General features: G+C 38.4%; 1 protein-coding gene across 2 annotated transcripts in view; it reads left to right on the forward strand.

Annotated features, from left to right (window-relative positions):
* Positions 1 to 20,505, forward strand: part of WDR44 (WD repeat domain 44) — a 102,609-nt gene that overhangs the window by 43,744 nt on the left and 38,360 nt on the right. For both annotated transcript variants that reach the window (XM_054471960.2, XM_063660603.1), the window contains exons 4-12: positions 3,012 to 3,651; positions 4,426 to 4,556; positions 5,618 to 5,713; positions 7,345 to 7,481; positions 8,766 to 8,849; positions 13,461 to 13,567; positions 16,002 to 16,153; positions 18,632 to 18,770; positions 20,038 to 20,102. In XM_054471960.2, coding sequence (XP_054327935.1) covers positions 3,012 to 3,651; positions 4,426 to 4,556; positions 5,618 to 5,713; positions 7,345 to 7,481; positions 8,766 to 8,849; positions 13,461 to 13,567; positions 16,002 to 16,153; positions 18,632 to 18,770; positions 20,038 to 20,102 — 1,551 coding nt within the window. The remainder of the gene's footprint in view (positions 1 to 3,011; positions 3,652 to 4,425; positions 4,557 to 5,617; positions 5,714 to 7,344; positions 7,482 to 8,765; positions 8,850 to 13,460; positions 13,568 to 16,001; positions 16,154 to 18,631; positions 18,771 to 20,037; positions 20,103 to 20,505) is intronic.

The raw sequence follows: 20,505 nt of genomic DNA on the forward strand, positions 1-20,505 counted from the left end.
AGGAGAATCGCTTGAACCTGTAGGCGGAGGTTGCAGTGAGCTGAGATTGCGCCACTGCACTCCAGCCTGGCGACAGAGCTAGACTCCCTCTCAAAAAAAAAAAAGATTTGGCCAGGCTAAGATGGGAGAGGAAAGGCATTACTGAAGGCATGGAGGTGGGGAATGTGCAGAACATTTGAGGATGAGCCTAGAGAGCAAAGTTAGGGCTGGATTATAGGAATGCCTTATGTCATACTAAACTGTCTGCTTTTTATTTTATTTTTTTTTTTGAGACTTGAGTCTTGCTCTGTTGCCCAGGCTAGAGTGCAGTGGTGTGATCTCAGCTCACTGCAACCTCCACCTCCTAGGTTGAAGCAATTCTTCTGCCTCAGCCTCCCGAGTAGCTGGGGTTACACCAACACACCACCACGCCAGGCTAATTTTTTATATTTATTTATTTATTTATTTATTTATTTATTTATTTATTGTGTATTTTTAGTAGAGATGGGGTTTCACCATGTTGGCCAGGCTGGTTTTGAACTCCTGACCTCAGGTGATCCGCCCACCTCAGCCTCCCAAAGTGCTGGGATTACAAGCATAAGTCACCACGTTCAGTCACAGTGAGCTTTTTGCAGCAAACAATGCATTAGCATAATCATCTCTATGTATGTCTTGGTTCTCACTGTTCTCTTAGTCTTTCCCTTTTCACTATTTCCTAAAATCCAGAAAAAAATGACAGGGCTAGGCACCATAAGAAGGTGTCATGAGGCATATCAAGAGGCAGAAAACATGGACCTTTCTCTCCAGGTACTAATTATCTGGTGTAGAGAAAATAAATAGAGCTAGCCTATATACAGCTCTGTATTTGTATTATAGTTCATACTATACTGAACAGTAAGAATAATAGAAGTGCAGAGGAGGGAGAGATTATTCTCAGATAAGGGATTGGGGAAGACACGTTTTCAACCTCATTTTGACCCCTCTTGTGGCACAGACATTTCCATTATGTGTAGGGATTATTTCAAACCTTTATACTCACCTCATGCTCACTGTACCCACTCACATCCCCCTCACTTTCAGCTGATAACCTTGTTTCCTACTCCATGTAAATATTAGAGGCTAAAAAGCCTGAATCCATTCCTTTGTATCATCTTTCACTTCCTTTACCTACATATTTATTGTTATTTCTTACCTTTTTTTCATGTCATCCATCACTGAAGATTTAGTATTCTTGTTTTCTGTCCAAAGTAGTGTGGTATAATACAAAGATCACTGGATTTTTAAGAAAGACCTGGATTTCAGTTTTGGCTTTGTAGCTTACTAATTGTGGGACTGGCAAAATTCTTAAAGCCTTTACCTCAGAGTCCTGCTTTTCTAGGAGGTAGGTAATGCAGCTACCTAACCCAAAGGCCTGTATGACAATTAAATGAGAATGTGTATACTAGGTCTAATACACAGTAGGCCTTCTTTCCTTTCTTTTCCAGAACATTGCTCTATTATCTTCTTTTCCAGTAGTTCCTTCCCTTCAGGTTATAAAAGTACTGGGTCACTTTATCGAAGTCTTTTTGCATTTATAGCTAAGCTTTTTGAAAACTCAGACCGTGCTAATGTCTCTGTATCTTCACCTCCTATTCATTCTCAAACCCATTGTAATATGACTTCTGTTATCACTGTTATCATTGAGGTTCTCAGTGCTCAGTAACCACTTAATTGACAAATTGGTTGGACTCTGGTTAGTTCTGGTGAAAGCAAGGTAATTTCTAAGGTTAACAATTTGAAGATTGAGAAAAACTAACATATAGAACATGCTAAGAAATCAGGGATGAATATTACTGAGCAGCAGTAATACCCAGTTCAAGTTAGCATGAAATTGTAGTAAACCAGATTAGGATGGTTCTGTGATGCATTGTGTTAACTTTCTGAAGCCAGGGAATTGAGAAAGCAGAAGTTGTTCATGGTTGGACATGGTGGCAGGATAAGTGATCTGGGAGATTTAATATTAGTAATGACAAGACTGGGGAGAAAATATATTCTAAATGTTGGTGGAAGATAATAGAAAGCCTGTTTATATTTTAAACTACATATAAGAAAGAAAGGGGGCCAAGCGCAGTGGCTCATGCCTGTAATCCCAGCACTTTGGGAGGCCGAGGCGGGTGGGTCACATGAGGTCGGGAGTTAAAGACCAGCCTGGCCAATATGGTGAAACCTCGTCTCTACTAAAAATACAAAAATTAGCCCGGCGTGGGGCACACACCTGTAATCTCAGCTTCTAGGGAGGCTGAGGCAGGAGAATTGCTTGAACCTGGGAGGCGGAGGTTGCAGTGAGCCAAGATCGTGCCACTGCACTCCAGCCTGGGTGACAGAGTGAGACTCCATTTCAAAAAAGAAAAAGAAAGGAAGGGAAAAGACAAGGTGGACTGGGTATTTGAACTCTTTTCATGGTCCTGCCATCTGTCCAAATAGTGGAGTTTAGGTGTAGTCTGTTTAAGAATGTTAATCTCCCTACATCTGCTGGTTTTTGGGTCATAAGCTTGAGTTCAGAGCTAAATAACTTGAATTCTTCTCCTGGGGATTTAGATTATCATGGTTTGGTTAAGTAGGCTCAAACCATTAGGCTGGTATTACAACAAGTTTGGCATAAATATGTAAATGAATCAGGATATTGAGTCTTAATGTAAGTTTAGAATTGAACTTGATTTTACAGGGTTATTTGATCTTTTGTACCTAAGTATTAACACAAATTCCCTGTTATGAGGGTTAAGAGTATAGATGCTGGAATCAAACTCCCTGGGTTTATACCTGCTTCATCACTTACTAGCTTTGTGACCTTGGACAAATCATTTGATTAGTTCCCTCATTTGTAAAATGGTGACAGTAGGAGTAGAATCTCATAAGGTTGTTGTAAAGATTAAAATATGTAAAGTGTTAAGAACATTGCCTGGCACATACTAAGTACTATGTAAATGATTAGCTGTTACTATGTTCTTATAAATAGCTTCATTTTTAAAAACTACTTTTAACCCTTTCATCAGATTATTGAAAGTATTATTGAGGAGAGTCAGAAAGTACTACAGCTTGAAGATGACTCTTTGGATTCCAAAGGAAAAGAACCCTCTGATCAAGCTACTGCCAGTCCTATTGTGGCTAAAACAGATCTGAGCAGTATACCCGGACTGTTAGCCGTAGATCAAGTACTACCGGAAGAATCCCAAAAGGCAGAGAGTCAGAATACATTTGAAGAGACTGAATTAGAATTAAAAAAATGCTTTCCTTCTGATGAAACCTGTGAGAAACCAGTAGATGAAACCACGAAGTTAACTCAAACAAGTTCAACTGAGCAGCTTAATGTGCTTGAAACTGAAACAGAAGTATTGAACAAGGAAGCAGTGGAAGTCAAAGGAAGTGGTGATGTTCTAGAGCCTGTGTCCTCAGACTCCTTGTCTACTAAAGATTTTGCCGCTGTGGAAGAAGTGGCCCCTGCCAAACCCCCAAGACACCTTACTGCAGAGCCTGATATAGTGGCTAGTACAAAGAAGCCTGTTCCAGCACGCCCACCTCCTCCAACTAATTTCCCACCTCCTAGACCCCCACCTCCATCTCGACCTGCTCCACCACCAAGAAAAAGGAAAAGCGAATTGGAATTTGAGACTCTGAAAACTCCTGATCTAGATGGCAAGTATTAATTGAGAAATCCCTCTGTTGGTTGGGCACAGTGGCTCACGCCTGTAATCCCAGCACTTTGGGAGGCCGAGGCGGGCGGATCGCTTGAGCTCAGTTCAAGACCAGCCTGGGCAACATGGCAAAACCCCATCTGAACAACAACAAAAAAAAATACAAAAATTAGCTGGCCATGGTGGCACGCACCTGTAGTCCCAGCTGCTTGGGAGGCTGAGGTAGGAGAATTGCTTGGGCCTGGGAGGCAGAGACTGCAGTGAGCCAAGGTCGCGCCATTGCACTCCAGCCTGGGTGATCAGAGTGAAATCTTGTCTCAAAAAAAAAAAAAAAGAGAGAAATAACTCTTTGTGGTGAAATTTTGGAGTTGAAACTGTTTACCTTTCTGCTTTTATTTCACTTTATAAAAAAACTCACTGGCAACCAAGTTATTAAAATTATTTATTTAGTAATAGACAAAATGTAAAAATGTTTACATTGGTGAAAATTACTTTACTATAATTGAACACTTCAGCAGACTTCAAACTTTCAATTCTGTTGCCATCTGAGAGAGAGTGGCATGGTGAAAAAAACTTGGGATTTGGAGACCTAAAGTCTGAATTCAAGTCCTGCATCTTTTTTTTGTATGAGCTGTATAGTCTTGAGGAAATTAAATAACTTGTTTGAACCATGGTTTCCCTGTATAGGAAATGAGAGTAATCAAGCCACTTTCCTCACAGGGTTGTTACAAGAATCAAACAAAAAGGGTTGTTGTTGTTGTTATTATCGTTGCAGTTCCCAAAGAGAATATTACGTCTGATTCTCTCCTAACCGCAAGCATGGCTTCAGAAAGTACGGTCAAGGATTCTCAGCCTTCTCTTGATTTGGCAAGTGCTACCAGTGGAGATAAAATAGTTACTGCCCAGGTTGGTGAATTAGTGTTCTGTTTCATATAGACTTTATTAGCTCCCTGCAACTGGCTGGTTTGTTGATGATGATTCTGTATTCTCCAGGCCAAATATTTCTTTGTCCTCCAAACCTGACACCCTTACTTCTCTTGATCAGCTCTGCTGCACACTAACTGAGTGAGCCTAGCAAGCTGTTTAGCATCTGGGTCTCAGATGCCCCATCAATAAAATGGAGGAAAAAATCCTTCCTTGAGGGTTTGAAATGAGCTAAAATATGCCAAGTATCTAGCAGATAATAGGTATTCAAAAAACGACAGATGCTACTATTTGTAATATTGTTGGTACTAATAAACACCAACTATAGTCTGTGTTTGTCCTGTATTGGTCAGAATTGAAGACTTTTTTTTATAATTTCCTTTTCCTAATCATAGAAAAACTTTATATGCTAGGAAGTGGGCTACACAAAAGACTTGATAACATTAATTTTACCACAGCCAGATTCTGGGACTCAGAGCTACTTTCATGGTAGCTGTGGTGGGCCGGGCTACCAGACTAGAATATAGGACACTATAGTCTTGTTATAGCCTTAGAGCAGGGGTCAGTAGTGGCCTGCTTTGGGATGATCCCCAAGCTAAGAATGTTCTTTACATTTTTAAAGGTTGTTTAAAATAAGAAGAAGAATATGTAACAGAGACTCTATATGAACAAAAATGCCTTAAATATTTACTGTATGGCTCTTTATAGAGAGAAGTTTTCTGACCCCTACCTTTGAGGTAGCCACATACAGTCCAGATTAATAGCAGTGTTAGTAGAGAAATGCTTTTTGGCCAGGTTCAAATAGAACATTTATTTGTTTTCAAGAATACTAAGACATTATTTCATGAGCAGCAATAGTTTTGGTTCGTAATGTTTTTCAGCATGCTGGGAAAAATGAAGGACTGAAATGTAATGTTCCATTTAGATTTTCAGCAGATTCCATTATCTGAATTATGAAATTCTTTAGAATCATGTGTGGTAATAATTGAAAATTTATAGAAATTGATTCAGTCTAATTTCTGTTTATAAAATTATATTTCCAGGAAAATGGAAAAGCACCTGATGGGCAGACTGTAGCAGGTGAAGTGATGGGCCCTCAGAGACCTAGATCCAACTCTGGGAGAGAGCTTACTGATGAGGTAGAAATAGATTTTTTTGTTCTTGTTCTTAAAACATAAAGTACAAAAAACATAATGGGAAGATGAAAACGTTCTGGAGATGGATGGTAATGATGGTTGCATAACAATGTGAATGTACTTAATGACCCAGAACTATACACTTAAAAATGGTTAAAATGGTAAATTTTATGTTATGTGTAGTTTACCACAATTTAATTTTTTTTAAGTTTCTTGCTGTTACACAAAAAAAAATACAGAAGAAAAAATGAAAATTGAAGATTGTCTTTGTTTTGTTGATATGCTGGATGTTGCATCTCTGACTTAAACTTGCCCTTTCACTCTATTGCATAGTGGAATAAATATATTGAAAGCAAGGTTTATATTTTATAGAAAGTGGGCTTTAAAAGAACTTGATATTGAGGCCAGGTGTGGTGGCTCACTCCTGTAATCCCAGCACTTTGGGAGGCCAAGGTGGGCAGGTCACTTGAGGTCAGAAGTTCGAGACCAGCCTGGCCAACATGGCAAAACCCTGTCTCTACTAAAAATACAAACATTAGCCAGGCATGGTGGTGTGCATCTGTAATCGCAGTTACCCAGAGGCTGAGGCAAGAGAATCACTTGAACCTGGGAGGCGGAGGTTGCAGTGAGCCGAGATCACACCACTGCACTCCAGCCTGGGCGACAGAGCAAGGCTCGGTCTCAAGAAAAAAAATTTAAAATAATAATAATAATAATAAAAGAACTTGATATTATAAATACATGTTATACCAACATAAATTTTTAAAATTATTTTAATGCTTTCTTATCATTAAAACTTAGTATGCACCTATTACCCAACTTATTCAGAATTAAATTTTACAGCAAAATCTTAGTTTATGTTTCTTTACAACAATACATTTTTTAAAATATTGCACTTTGGAAAACAGTTTGGCAGTTCCTCAAAATGTGAAACATAGTGTTATCATGACCCAGCAATTCCATTCCTTTGTATATACCAATGAGAAATGAAAACATATGTTCACACAAAAAAATGTACACAAATATTCACAGCATCATCATTCATAACAGCAAAAAACTGGAAACAACCCAAATGTTCATCACTGATTGGATGGATAAATAAAATGTGGTATATTCATACCATGTTATATTTTTTAGCAATTAAAAGGAATGAAGGAATAAAGTATTGATACATGCTACAACATGGATAAACCTTGAAAACATCATGTTAAGTTAAAGAAACCAGACGAAAAAGGCCATATATTACAGGATTTGATTTATATGAAATGTATGGAATAGGCAAATCTATAGAGACAGAAAGTAGATTAGTATTTGCCAGGGACTAGGAAGAAAGGGAAATGAGGTGTGACTGCTAATGGGTAGGGAATTTCCTTTTGGGGTGCAGAAAATATTCTGACTTAGTGGCGATAGTTGTACAACTCTGTGAATATACTAAAAACCATTGAATTATATGCTTTAAATGAGTGCATTTTGTGGCATGTGAATTATATCTCAATAAAAATGTTAGAAATTATTGTGTACAGTATTGAATGTATCTAAAAAGCCTTTAGCTTAAATTTTAGGGGATTTTGTAGACTCAGAAAGATAATTAAATTGCAGGTCATCTTGGTGTGATTGTTTTTTTTTAACCTCAGGAAATTTTAGCCAGTGTAATGATTAAGAACCTAGATACTGGAGAAGAAATACCTTTGAGTCTTGCAGAAGAGAAACTACCAACAGGCATTAATCCTCTCACTCTACACATCATGAGAAGGACAAAAGAATATGTAAGGTATGGCCTAATGTTATTTGTCATTTATAGTATTTCAGAGTTGTTAAGATTTCTCTGTTAATGAACTATGACAACCCCTAATTTGGTTTCATTCAGTCTTTTTTCTTTATTCTGGAATTAAAATAGAGTTAGATAATGTATGTATTCTTTAACTTTGCTCTTCATTATGACTGTACAGTTACTTGGGGGAAATAGTATAAATATTAAATCCCATAGCACTTAATTTCTCTCTTTTAATGATTTAAATTATACTTGAGACAATATAAAAACAGTGAGGCAGCCAGGCATGATAGTTCATGCCTGTAATCCCAGCACTTTGGGAGGCTGAGGCAGCACTTGAATTCAGGAGTTAGCGAGGAGCCTAGGCAACATAGTGAGACCTCATCTCCACAAAAATAAATAAATAAATAAAAATAACAAAAAAATGAGGCTAAAAAGCTATGTAGAATGAACACTTAGTCTTCTGAAACCTTGCTTTAAGGATCATAAATTGTTTAAATATTTGTACTGTTTTTGTAGGATCAGAAAATGGCTTTAAAATGAGATGAGTGACTTTACTACGAGATTTATGTAGATCTATTGAATCATTTTGGTAAAAGCAGGAGCTATTTTATTAAATGTAATGCAGGATGTACTTAATGAGTGGGGAGGAAGATACCTACAAGTTACTTTATTATTTCCCTACAGCACATTTTGCCAAGCAAAAAGGCTTGTTTGTAGTAGGTTTTTCATAAATTTCTAAATTGCATTCATTTATATGTTGTACATTGCACCTTGCTTAAAGATTCTTTTCTTCAATTTCTGAAGCCTTTAAGTTGTCAGGTCCATCATTTAAATTAAATTATATGGGCTGAGCACAGTGGCTCACACCCGTAATTCTAGCACTTTAGGAGGCCAAGGCGGGTGGATTGCCTGAGCTCAGGAGTTCGACACGAGCCTGGGCAACATGGTGAAACCCTGTCTCTACTAAAATACAAAAAATTAGCCAGACATGGCAGTGTGCGCCTGTAGTCTCAAGTACTCAGGAGGCTGAGGCAGGAGAATTGCTTGAACCAGGGAGGCGGAGGTTGCAGTGAGCCAAGATTGTGCCACTGCACTCCAGCCTGGGCAACAGAGCAAGACTCCATCTCCTAAATAAATAAATAAATAAATAATTAAAATTACATAAAGCTTATTAGCGTAGTTTTTCTTATTCTGATTAACTGGTTATATAGTAAGTATAAACAGATTTTTAAGAAGTATAGAAGAAATGGTTTCTTTTAAAACAGTTTCCCCTTCTTACAGTAATGACGCAGCACAGTCAGATGATGAAGAGAAGTTACAGTCTCAGCCAACAGATACTGATGGTGGAAGGTTAAAACAGAAAACGTGAGTTACAGTACATCCCTTTTCTTCATTTCAAGTTTTTATTTAAAAAAATATGAGAACTACCATACTATTTTAAATCATGCTCCATGTAGTTTTTATGTCTACCCACCACCACTCCTCCCTGTCCCTCGCTGATGGGTTATGAAGTTGTATTGATTAGTTTTAAAGCATCTGGGCCAGGCGCAATGGCTCACGCCTATAATCCCAGCACTTTGGGAGGCCAAGGCAGGCAGATCTCCTGAGATCAGGGGTTCAAGACCAGCCTGGCCAACATGGTGAAACCCCATCTCTACTAAAAATAAAAAAATTAGCTGGGCATGGTGACAGGTGCCTGTAATCCCAGCTACTCGGGAGGCTGAGGCAGGAGAATCACTTACCCCCAGGAGGTGGACTCCACTGCACTCCAGCCTGGGCGACAGAGCAAGACTCCCCCTCAAAAAAAAAAATGGTAATAATAATAAAGCATCTGACATACAGAAAATGACCAGTAAGTGTTGTACCATACTTGTGTTGTTTTTCTACCAGTAGGTAGGTACAGAAAGTGTTAGTAGAAGAACATGATTGTCCTTGAAGTTGTCTTTTCCCTTTCTCTTTATCTCTGCAATCCTATTTGTCTTTCTAAACCCAACTATAATGAGATTCTTCCTGACTACTACAGTCCATGGCAATTTTCTTTTCTCAATTTTGGGAATACCTGTAGTCTATAACTTACTTTTTCCCTTTACAATATATTATCTTAAACTGTTTTCAGACAAATACACATTAAACAATCAAAGCATATGTTGCAAAAGGATTCTGATTATGCCATCGTTCGTTTCCCCTACAAACTTCTAGATCAATGGTGGGCCTATACATTTTGTTTGATTATACACAAGTCACTAAATTGATAATAATTAACTCTAAGGTCCAAAGTGAATTATCCACTTGAGTCCTTTTCCTAGTGTGTATCAAAGAAAGCATTGAGAATTTTTAGGAAAGATGTACCTAAAATGCAGGCATATGATAGCACCTTAGATATTTGGAACTTGGCCATCTAGTAGTTGCAGTTATCGGGAACCTGAGGATAAGGAATTACTACAATTATTCAGGGACAGATAAACATCCAGAAGAGATGTCACATCGTCCATGCACTAAAGCTCATTATTTTTCTAAGAGAAAAGTTCCTCAGGTTTATTCAAAGCCATTATGCTTATTTCTTACATCATTTTTTTAAAACTGTGTTCAGTGTCTGAGCTGACTGCAAAATAGAAGCAGCAAACTGTGACAACATGTAAGTTGACACATAAGAATGTCAGGTAATCAGAAAAATGATAAAATAACTCATAATATAGGTGGGTGCAGTGGCTCACGCCTGTAATCCCAGCATTTTGGGAGACCAAAGTAGGAGGATCACTTGAGCCCAGGAGTTTGAGAGCAGCCTGAGCAACATAGGTAGACTCACTCTTTACAAAAAAATTTTAAAAATTAGCCAGGCATGGTGGCACACACATGTGGTCTCAGCTACTCAGGAGGCTGAGATGGAAGAATTGCTTGAGCCTGAGGGGTCGAGGCTGCAGTGAGCCGTGATCACACCACTGCACTTCAGCCTGGGTGACAGAGCAAGACCTTGTCCCCCGCACCCACCCCCCAAAAAAACCTCATAATATAGCACAATCATCGTACCACAGTGCTTTTCAACCTTTTCTTATGCCATTGACACACAGAGAACATAATAATATTTGCACTGAATGTTGGGGTAAGCTGATAAGGCAGCTGATGGCCAGAGAAGATTGGCCCAGGCTTCCCTAGGCCCTGCACTGTTGCCTTGAAGGCTGAGTGGGGAACCAATAGTATGGCCCACCTGCAATGCATTAGAAAGGCTCTGAGTGTATTAAAGAACCAAAATGATGGTAACGATCTTATCCATCAAGGAATGAAATTTAGGGAACATTAAGTGCCATTTAAGAAGGCATAAAAGTAGATATTTTAGAACTATTATCATCTGAAATAATTAAAATGTCTGTTTTCTTGGCTTTTAAAGTGGTAGTAAACTTATAATTATCCAGAAAATACAGCTTCAGAATTATAGGTAGCAGAGACCTTATAATGGTTTTAAAAATGGTTTATCATCTGTGTTTTCTGGTTATCAAAAGAAATACAGAAATATGTAAAATAGAAAATGAAAGTTTCTCATAATCTCAGCCCTAGAAATCAGTTTTAATAGCATGGTGTATTCGCCATAGAATTTTTTTTTTCTCATAAAAGCGGGGCTACTGTATGTCTATAGTTTGTCAACTTGCTGGGTTTTTTTTGTTTTTTTTTTTTTTTAGAAAATCAGATATATCATAGACATCTCTTTATATCAGCACTAATAATGTATATATATTGCAGTCTTTCTGAGAGCCAGATATGAGAGTTAAGTGCTTGGGATATAACAGTTAAGACATTAAGAGGCCGGGCGCGGTGGCTCATGCCTGTAATCCAGCACTTTGGGAGGCCGAGGCAGGTGGATCACCTGAGGTCAGGAGTTCACGACCAGCCTGGCCAACATGGTGAAAGCCCATCTCTACTAAAAATACAAAAAATTAGCTGGGCATGGTGGTGGGTGCCTGTAATCCTAGCTACTCGGGAGGCTGAGGCAGGAGAATTGCTTGAACCCAGGAGGCAGAGATTGCAGTGAGCTGAGATCATGCCTTTGCACTCCAGCCTGGGCAACAGGAGTGAAACTCTGTCTCAAAAAAAAAAAAAAAAAAAAGACATTCAGGATGGGTGCAATGGCTCATGCTTGTAATCCCAGCACTTTGGGAGGCCAAGGCAGGTGGATCACTTGAGTCCAGGAGTTCAAGACCAGCCTGGGCAACACGGCAAGACCCCGTCTCTACAAAAAATACAAAAATTAGCCAGGCATGGTGGTGTGTGCCTGTAATCCCAGCAACTCAGGAGGCAGAGGCAGGTGGGTCCATTGAACCTGGGAGGTCAAGGCTGCAGTGAGCCAAAATCATGCCACTGCACTCCAGTCTGGGCAACAGAGCAAGACTCTGTCTCAATTTAAAAAAATTTAAAAAAAAGGCATTCGTGGTCTCTGCCTTCATAGAACTTCTGTTAAATGGGAGAAATAGGCATTAAGCATATAATTGCACAGATAAGTCTAGCTACATTTGTAGTGATTGCTATAAAAGAAAACTTCCAGGTGCTGTGGAAGTATTACAGTAGTTCCCTCTTATCCATGGGGTATACGTTCCAAGATCCCCAGTGGATACCTGAAATCACAGATAGTACCAGACTCTGTATCTACTGTGTTTTTTCTATCTGATAACCAAGAAGGCTACTAAGTAATGAGTGGGTATCGTCTATAGCGTGGAAACACTGGACAGAGGGATGATTCACATCCCAGGTAGGATGGAGCAGGATGGTGTGAGATTTCATCATGCTACTCAGAATGGCACACGATTTAAAACTTACAAATTGTTTTATTTCTGGGATTTTCCATTTAATATTTTTGGACCATGGTTGACTGGGGTAACCAAAACCATGTAAAGTCAAACTTTGGATAAACGGGGACTATATAACAAAAACTCTGTCTGAAGTTAAAAAGGCCATTTTGAGAGAGCTGTTTGATCTGAGACCTAAAAAGTGAGTGGGAATTAGCCAAGCGAGAGGTGTTCCAGGCAGAAATAACCACACATGCAAAGCCCCTGAGGTTACTATAAGAGCTTGGCACATTTAAAAAGCTGAGGTTTGCCTCATTAATTTTATTGTATTTCATACCAGCACTTATTTATCTGTTCCTCTATTGACAAAAAATTTAGTTTATTTCCACTTTTTGACTATTCTAAACAGTGTTACATTGAACTTCTCTGTATATATAACTTAACAACTTTTAAAAATACTGTCCCTCATGAGCTCCCATGAATCAGTAAAAATTTACTCCTGATTCATATTTCTTTTGGTTTTAAATATCATCATGTACTGTGCATTGCTTTTTATAATCTTAATATATGAAATCTGAGACTTAGCTAATTGAAAATGCAATAAATAAGTCCTATTTATGGAAGCTTGAGATGCATACTTACGTTACCTCGTATTTGGGAATACCTACTAGGAAAACTCAGCCTAATTTTATTACATGAACCTACCCAAACTGAAAGAGAAGGGACAAGGGACCATCTTAAGCTACCAAAGCATTCTATTTTGTGAGGAAATATCTCTTTACTCTTTATTGGTAAAATGTGTTTTTAAGAACAGCTCTCTAAAGCAGCCTTCTCAAAGCAGTTCTCACCCCCAGACTCTCTAAATTGGATTATCTGGAGATGGAGCTGAGGTACCTACACTTTAAACACTCCCCTCCCCACACTACCTCTGCCAATCAATTTTTATTCACCATTGAAAACCAAAGCTCTAGAATATATGAATATTATAAATTTGGGGAAAGGGTGTATGTTTCCTTTGCCATATTGACTTGAATATGTTTATTCCATAGAATAAGGGATTTGGAACTCAGACACCTATTATTTATGTTTAAAAAAGTTATTTCAAAGTAGTGTACTTTATCAGTCACAGCTAATACATTTGTCTGCAAATTATTGGACTTTTACAGTTAACTGAGTTGATACTTTTTTCATTTTTGTTAAGGACTCAACTAAAGAAGTTTCTTGGAAAATCAGTAAAGAGAGCAAAGCACCTTGCTGAGGAATATGGTGAACGTGCTATAAATAAGGTTAAAAGTGTTAGAGATGAAGGTGAGTTAAAACAGAACATTTCAACTGAACATTCAATTAATTTGTAATCGTCTAAATTTAGCCTGTAGTTTATAAGAAGCATTCTATTTAAAATAGTAAACCTTTATAGCTGACATCTCAGTATTTCAATAAATAAGGTACTCTATCACTTAATTTTATGAGTGTGAAGAAAAATGGATTTATACATATTTTGTGACTTTGACAGTCTGAAATGGTTGAGTGTTAAATAATCAGTTATAAATTAGTTTTGTTTGTTTGTTTGTTTGTTTGAGATGGAGTCTTACTCTGTTGCCCAGGCTGGAGTACAGTGGCACTATCTCGGCTCACTGCAAGCTCCGCCTCCTAGGTTCACACCATTCTCCTGCCTCAGCCTCCTGAGTAGCTGGGACTACAGGCGCCCGCCACCACACCTGGCTAATTTTTTGTGATTTTAGTAGAGATGGGGTTTCACCGTGTTAGCCAGGATGGTCTCGATCTCCTGACCTCACGATCTGCCCGCCTCAGACTCCCAAAGTGCTGGGATTACAGGCGTGAGCCACCACACCGGGCCATAAATTAGTTTTTTAAGGCTATTTGGTTTTGGGTTTCTTTTTTTTTTTCTTTGAGAAAGTCTTGCTTTGTCGCCCAGACTGGAGTGGAATGGCATGATCTTGGCTCACTGCAACCTCCATCTCCTGGGTTCAAGCCATTCTCCTGCCTCAGCTTAACAAGTAGCTGGGATTATAGGCACACACCACCACACCTGGCTAATTTTTGTATTTTTAGCAGAGACAGGGTTTCGCCATGTTGGCCAGGCTGGTCTCGAACTCCTGACCTCAGGTGATCCGCCCACTTCTACCTCCCAAAGTGCTGGAATTAAAAGCATGAGCCACCACGTTTGGCCAAGGCTATTTTTTTCTTTCTTTCTTTTTTTTTTTTTTTTTTTTTTTGAGATGGAGTCTTGCTCTGTCACCCAGGCTGGAGTACAGTGGCACGATCTCAGCTCACTTCAACCTCTGCCTCCTGGGTTCAAACAATTCTCCTGCCTCAGCCTCCTGAGTAGCTGGGATTACAGGCACCTGCCACCACACCTGGCTAATTTTTGTATTTTTAGTAGGGACAGGGTTTCACCATGTTGCCCAAGCTGGTCTCAAACTCATGACCTCAGGTGATCTGCCCACCTCAGCTTCTCAAAGCTCTGGGATTACAAGCATGAGCCACCGCGCCTGGCCAGCTATTTGGTTTTTACAAATACGGTCAGTCCTCCATATCCATGGGTTCCACATGGAGGGATTCAAACAACCACAGATAGAAAAATATTTTTAAAAATATATAAAAAATAACAATACAACAATAAAACATAATAGAAAAAATAACTATTTATATAACATTTACACTGCAGTAGATATTATAAGTAATCTAGAGATTATTTAAAGTATACAGGGCGAGGCATGGTGGCTCATGCCTATAATTCCAGTACTTTGAGAGACCAAGACAGGAGAACCGCTTGAGGCCAGGAGTTCGAGACTAGCCTGGTCAAACATAGTGAGACCCTGTCTCTACTAAAAAATAAAAATTAGCTTGGTGTAGTGACGTGTGCCTATAGTCCCAGCTACTCAGAAGGCCGAGGAGCAGGATTGCTTGAGCCCAAGAGTTCAGGGCTGCAATGAGCTATGATTGCACCACTACACTCCAACCTGAGACCCTGTCTTTAAAAAAGAAAGCAAGTACATGAAAGGATGTGCACAGGTTATGTGCAAATACCGTGCCATTTTATGTTAAGGAATTTGAGCATTCGCAGATTTTGGTACCCATAGCAGGTCCTGCCATGGATACTGGGGAATAACTATATTTTCAAAATTAGGTAGGGCTGGGTATGGTGGCTCATATCCGTAATCCCAACACTTTGGAAGGCTAAGGCAGGAGGATCACTTAAGCCCAGGAGTTGGAGACCAGCTTGGGCAACATAGTGAGACCCCCGTCTGTATAAAAATAAATAAATAAATTTTTTTAATTAGGTAAATTTTCTAAATTTGCACATATCTTAACCTCCTATGCTTTTGTCATTATTGTACTCATTTGTTTTATTTAATGAAACTTACATAGTACTTATTCAGTGCCTGGGACTGTACTAAGCACTTTTACCTGTATTAATTCATTTAATCCCATAGAAACCCTATGAGGTAAGTACCATCATTATCCCCACTTGATAGATGAGAAAACTAAGAGGCATTGAAAGTTGAGTAACTTGCCTATGGTCATACAGATAATAAATGACAGAGCTGGATTTGAACCTGGCAGTCTGGCATTAGACTCCATGTTTTTAACCAGTATGTTATATAATAAATTTTGCTCTTCCATTTAATGAATTTTCTTGGTATGCAGGAAATATGAAATTATGATAGTAGCAATATCTACATTAGCTAGTAGTGATTTCTGTTGCTTTTCTGTTCAGTGTTTCATACTGATCAAGATGATCCTTCATCAAGTGATGATGAAGGAATGCCATACACAAGACCAGTTAAATTCAAAGCAGCACACGGTTTCAAAGGACCTTATGATTTTGATCAGATCAAAGTGGTGCAAGATCTTAGTGGTGAACATATGGTAAGCAACTTTTTCATTTTTTAGGATTGATACTGTTTTTGTTAAGAGAAATACTTTGGCTTCTACAAAACTATCTCTTTCTATGTATTTAACTTTGCTAGGCTGACTCAAGAACGGTGAATTTATGTTAACATGATTTAATGAATAGGTAATGCAGAGTCTATCTCTGAATTATTCCAGAAGTGACTTATCGGCCAGGTGCAGTGGCTCACGCCTGTAATCCCAGCACTTTGGGAGGCCAAGACGGGCGGATCACTTGAGGTCAGGAGTTCGAGACCAGCCTGACCAACATGGCAAAACCCTGTCCCTACGAAAAATATAAAAATTAGCCGAGCATGGTGGCAGGTGCCTGTAATCCCAGTTACTTGGGAGGCTGAGGCAGGAGAATTGCTTGAACCCAGGAGGCAGAGGTTGTGGTGAGTTGAGATTGTGCCACTGCACTGTAGCCTGGGCTACAGAGTAAAAAACTCCGTCTCAAAAAAAAAAAAAAAAAAAAAAAGAAAAAAAGGAGTTATTGAATAACTAAATTCTCAGTCTGTATCGCTAAGAAAGCTATGCAAAGGCACCAAACTTTAAAGCAGTTAAATTAGAGGGTGGTCTGTAACTTTGAAAAATGTTTAAAATGTTCCCAACCATATTTTAAATAATTTACATAATATATCAGAAGCTCAGTATATGTTGTAAAGTGAGATATTCAGCTAAAACAAGGAGAAAGGTAAAAGTTCAAGTTCTCCTTTAGAGTTCAAATGTACCAATGTAGATGCAATTGCACAAACTATATTGCAGTTAACCCCTGAAAATGCTAGGAACACAAGGAAGGCAGTGATAAAATTTAGATCTGAATAAATAATACTGTGCCCTTGATCAGGGAATCTGTTTACATTTTAAGTCTAAAAGTTGGCTTAACTGGAATGAAGCAACCATAAATATATTGGATGGCAACCAAATTCAAATTTAAATTTTGATGTTTACAATCTACAGATAAATGTTTGAGTTGATTTTAGTATTTTCCTTAAGGAAATTGATGAATTTCCTAGTACTGTGTTGACTCGTTATTTCCTGTTTTAAATAAAATCTCATCGTAGTAGGCTCCAAATGACTCATTTTTAATACACTTGAATTTTGTAGAAGTGAATGGTTATTTCAATAAATGGGCTGTGGCATAATCTTTTTGATACGTCTGAATGTGTATATAATAGTATTTCTTGTAATAAGCTTTGGTCTTTCCAACTTAAGAGGTTCATGTTCTTTCTCCCTGCTCCTCCACCCCCACCACACACACATACTTTCCTATTGTTTTCAGTATCTAGAGATTCTGGTCATATACTTTGAAACCTTGTTTCTGGAGAGAAAAGTAGGATGAGACCACACCAGTCCAATACAACTACCTTTTTTTTTTCTTTTTGTGGCAAAGTCTCGCTCTGTCACCCAGGCTGGAGTGCAGGGACGGGATCTCAGCTCACTGCAGCCTCTGCCTCCTGGGCTCAAGCGGTCCTCCCTCCTCAGCCTCCTGAGTAGCTGGGACCACAGGTGCGCACCACCATGCCTGGCTAATTTTTTGTATTTTTTGTAGAGATGGGGTTTCGCCATGTTGCCCAGGCTAGTCTTGAACTCCTGAGCTCAAGTGATCCACCCGACTGGACCTCCCAAAGTGCTGGGATTACAGGCACGTGCCACCACGCCCAGCCCATTCCAAAACTGTAACACTTCTAAGTGCTCGATGCTATACGGGTCACTGCCAAGGTGGGCTTTAGTCTTCCTCAATCCTGCTCAGTTGTTAGTGCTATGCTGAGGGCTCTGCCACCCATCTTTACGTTCAGCTAGGGGACTAAGTTCTCCAACTAGGATTTGTGCTTTTCCAATGAAGATTTCTGACCACTTTAGAACTCCCATTTCTGTTAATATGTGGACAGGGTTTGAGTTCTTGAAGTTGTTAGTTTAGATTATGGAACACTACAACTATCTTACCCTGCCTTTCTTCTGAAAGTCTACTTTTGTGGTATTATAGCACCATTGAACTTTTGGACTGAAGTAGTGTTAGCCATTTGAGCATTATCTTAGTATATGTAATTTGGCGTAATTTTAAACTTTGGCTTTAAAGTAATGTCTCTATTTTATTTTATTTATTATTATTTTTAGATAGAGTTTTGCTTTTGTTGCCCAGGCTGGAGTGCAATGGCACGATCTTGGCTCACTGCACTCTTCACCTCCAAGGTTCAAGCGATCCTCCTGCCTCAGCCTCCTAAGTGGCTGGGATTACAGGCGCCCGCCACCATGCCCAGCTAATTTTTGTATTTTTAGCAGAGATGGGGTTTTACCATGTTGGCCAGGCTGGTCTTGAACTCCTGACCTTAGGTGATCCACCTGCCTCAGCCTCCCAAAGTGCTGAGATTACAGACGTGAGCCACCATGCCAGGCCAAAAGTAAAGTCTCTAAAGGTGTAAAGTGTTAACTTTGAAACTTCTTTTGTTTTCACAGGGAGCTGTTTGGACCATGAAATTTTCTCACTGTGGCCGATTACTTGCCTCAGCTGGACAAGACAATGTAGTGAGAATATGGGCTTTAAAAAATGCTTTTGACTATTTCAACAATATGCGAATGAAATACAATACTGAAGGTATTTTTCATCTATTTAAAAATCTACAGAAACCTGAAGTTTTTACATTTTAGGTATACTGATGCCCTACTTTTCTGGCAGTCATTTGCAGCAACCACTACTTATGATAATAGCCAAAAACTTGAAAGTAAGACAGACATCAATGGCAAAAAGTCTCTAAACCCAATGAAAAGAGCTGCCACAAAGCTTTTGATTTATCCCTTTCCAGGTGTAGTGTGTAGTTAATTTCAACAACTATTGAGAACATGTTATTTGGTTTCCTCTGGCAACCTTCAGTTCTATCCTAGGTTAAAATAGAATTGCTAATTAAACTGGAAAAAGAGTGAAAATCATATATATCCAGTAAGTAAAAATGATTAAGGAAAGAGTCATGGAAAATAAATGTGAATTGTCAATATATCAAGGGATATATGAAAAAATGTTGAAAAGAGAAGCCTCAGAATATTATGTACACACTGATTACAACTATGTACAGATATTTATGTATCATGATGTTATCAGGAAAGTATGTAGAATTGATGTAAATTTGGGCTTTAAGTTCATGGGATTCTTTTCTAATAACTATTTAACTGTGTAATAAGTTTTTTCCACACCCTCCCCACCATCAAGTAAGGCTGCAAACGAGAAGTAAAGCATAGGAGAAAGGAGAAAAAAGGTGGCCATGGGTGAGAGTATATAGTCAAAGCACCAATTTGAGGAACATAGAAGTCTAGGGAGATTCACTAAACTGGCAAGCTAGGCCTCATATACTTGAGTAAATCCTGTGAGTATTGCTTGCATTATGTTTCAATACTTAGTTGAAGATGATAATAATTTGACAAGAAGTTAAACTGTGTTTACTATATGGTGAGTTTTTCTAGTCCTAGCTGTGTGTCATTTCTTTTACTTCCCTGCCAAGAGCAAAAAGACTATTTTCAGTGGCCCTTGAGACTAACCCCAGCCCTGAACCTTTCTGCTCCTTTATTTTTCCTCTTGCTACTTGTCATGATTAATAAGAATGTGTTCTATTCGAATACTGAGGATTTAATGGTATTTTGTTTACTAAAGTAGGGAAATGGTTAAGCCATTTTATGAAGTTTTTATGTAAAAATGATTAAAACAAATATTTTGGCTCTTACAGGGTTATGCCTCAATTGTTAGTATTTTTCTAGAATACTATATTCTCTAACTATTAGACATTGCTGTGTCATTACTTCTGAATGTTATATTTTGGTGGGTCTGTTTGTGTACATACATGCCTTTTTTACAATTATTATGTTGTTTTTAGGACGTGTGTCCCCATCACCCTCTCAGGAAAGTCTAAGTTCATCAAAATCGGATACAGATACAGGGGTATGCTTATTGTTTTATGGTTACTATGTTTTCAGGTATGATTTAATTTGTTTACCATAAAGTATTTTTGTGTATCAGAAATTACAGTTGCATGAAGACACTTAATTAAAATTAAGATGTATCATTAGAAACAAGAGTTTCTTCAATTAGAAGAAATTAGCAAATGAAAACTTTTGATGTTTAAAGGTTGCCAAACAGTGAATACTATTGCTCAGGGTACTATACCACTAATGTAAACTTAAATAATACAAAAGCCCCTCCATGTTAGACATTTTTAAAATAATGATAATAGATACCCAAATAAGAGGTAATTAAGGAAAGAAAAAAAGATATTTAAGTATTTTAATTTTCTAATCTTCTTGGTTTAATAAACACTTTATCACAGTTTCAGATAAGGTATCTT

This window comes from Pongo pygmaeus, chromosome X, assembly GCF_028885625.2.
Source record: "Pongo pygmaeus isolate AG05252 chromosome X, NHGRI_mPonPyg2-v2.0_pri, whole genome shotgun sequence".
NCBI classification, from domain to species: Eukaryota; Metazoa; Chordata; class Mammalia; order Primates; family Hominidae; genus Pongo; species Pongo pygmaeus.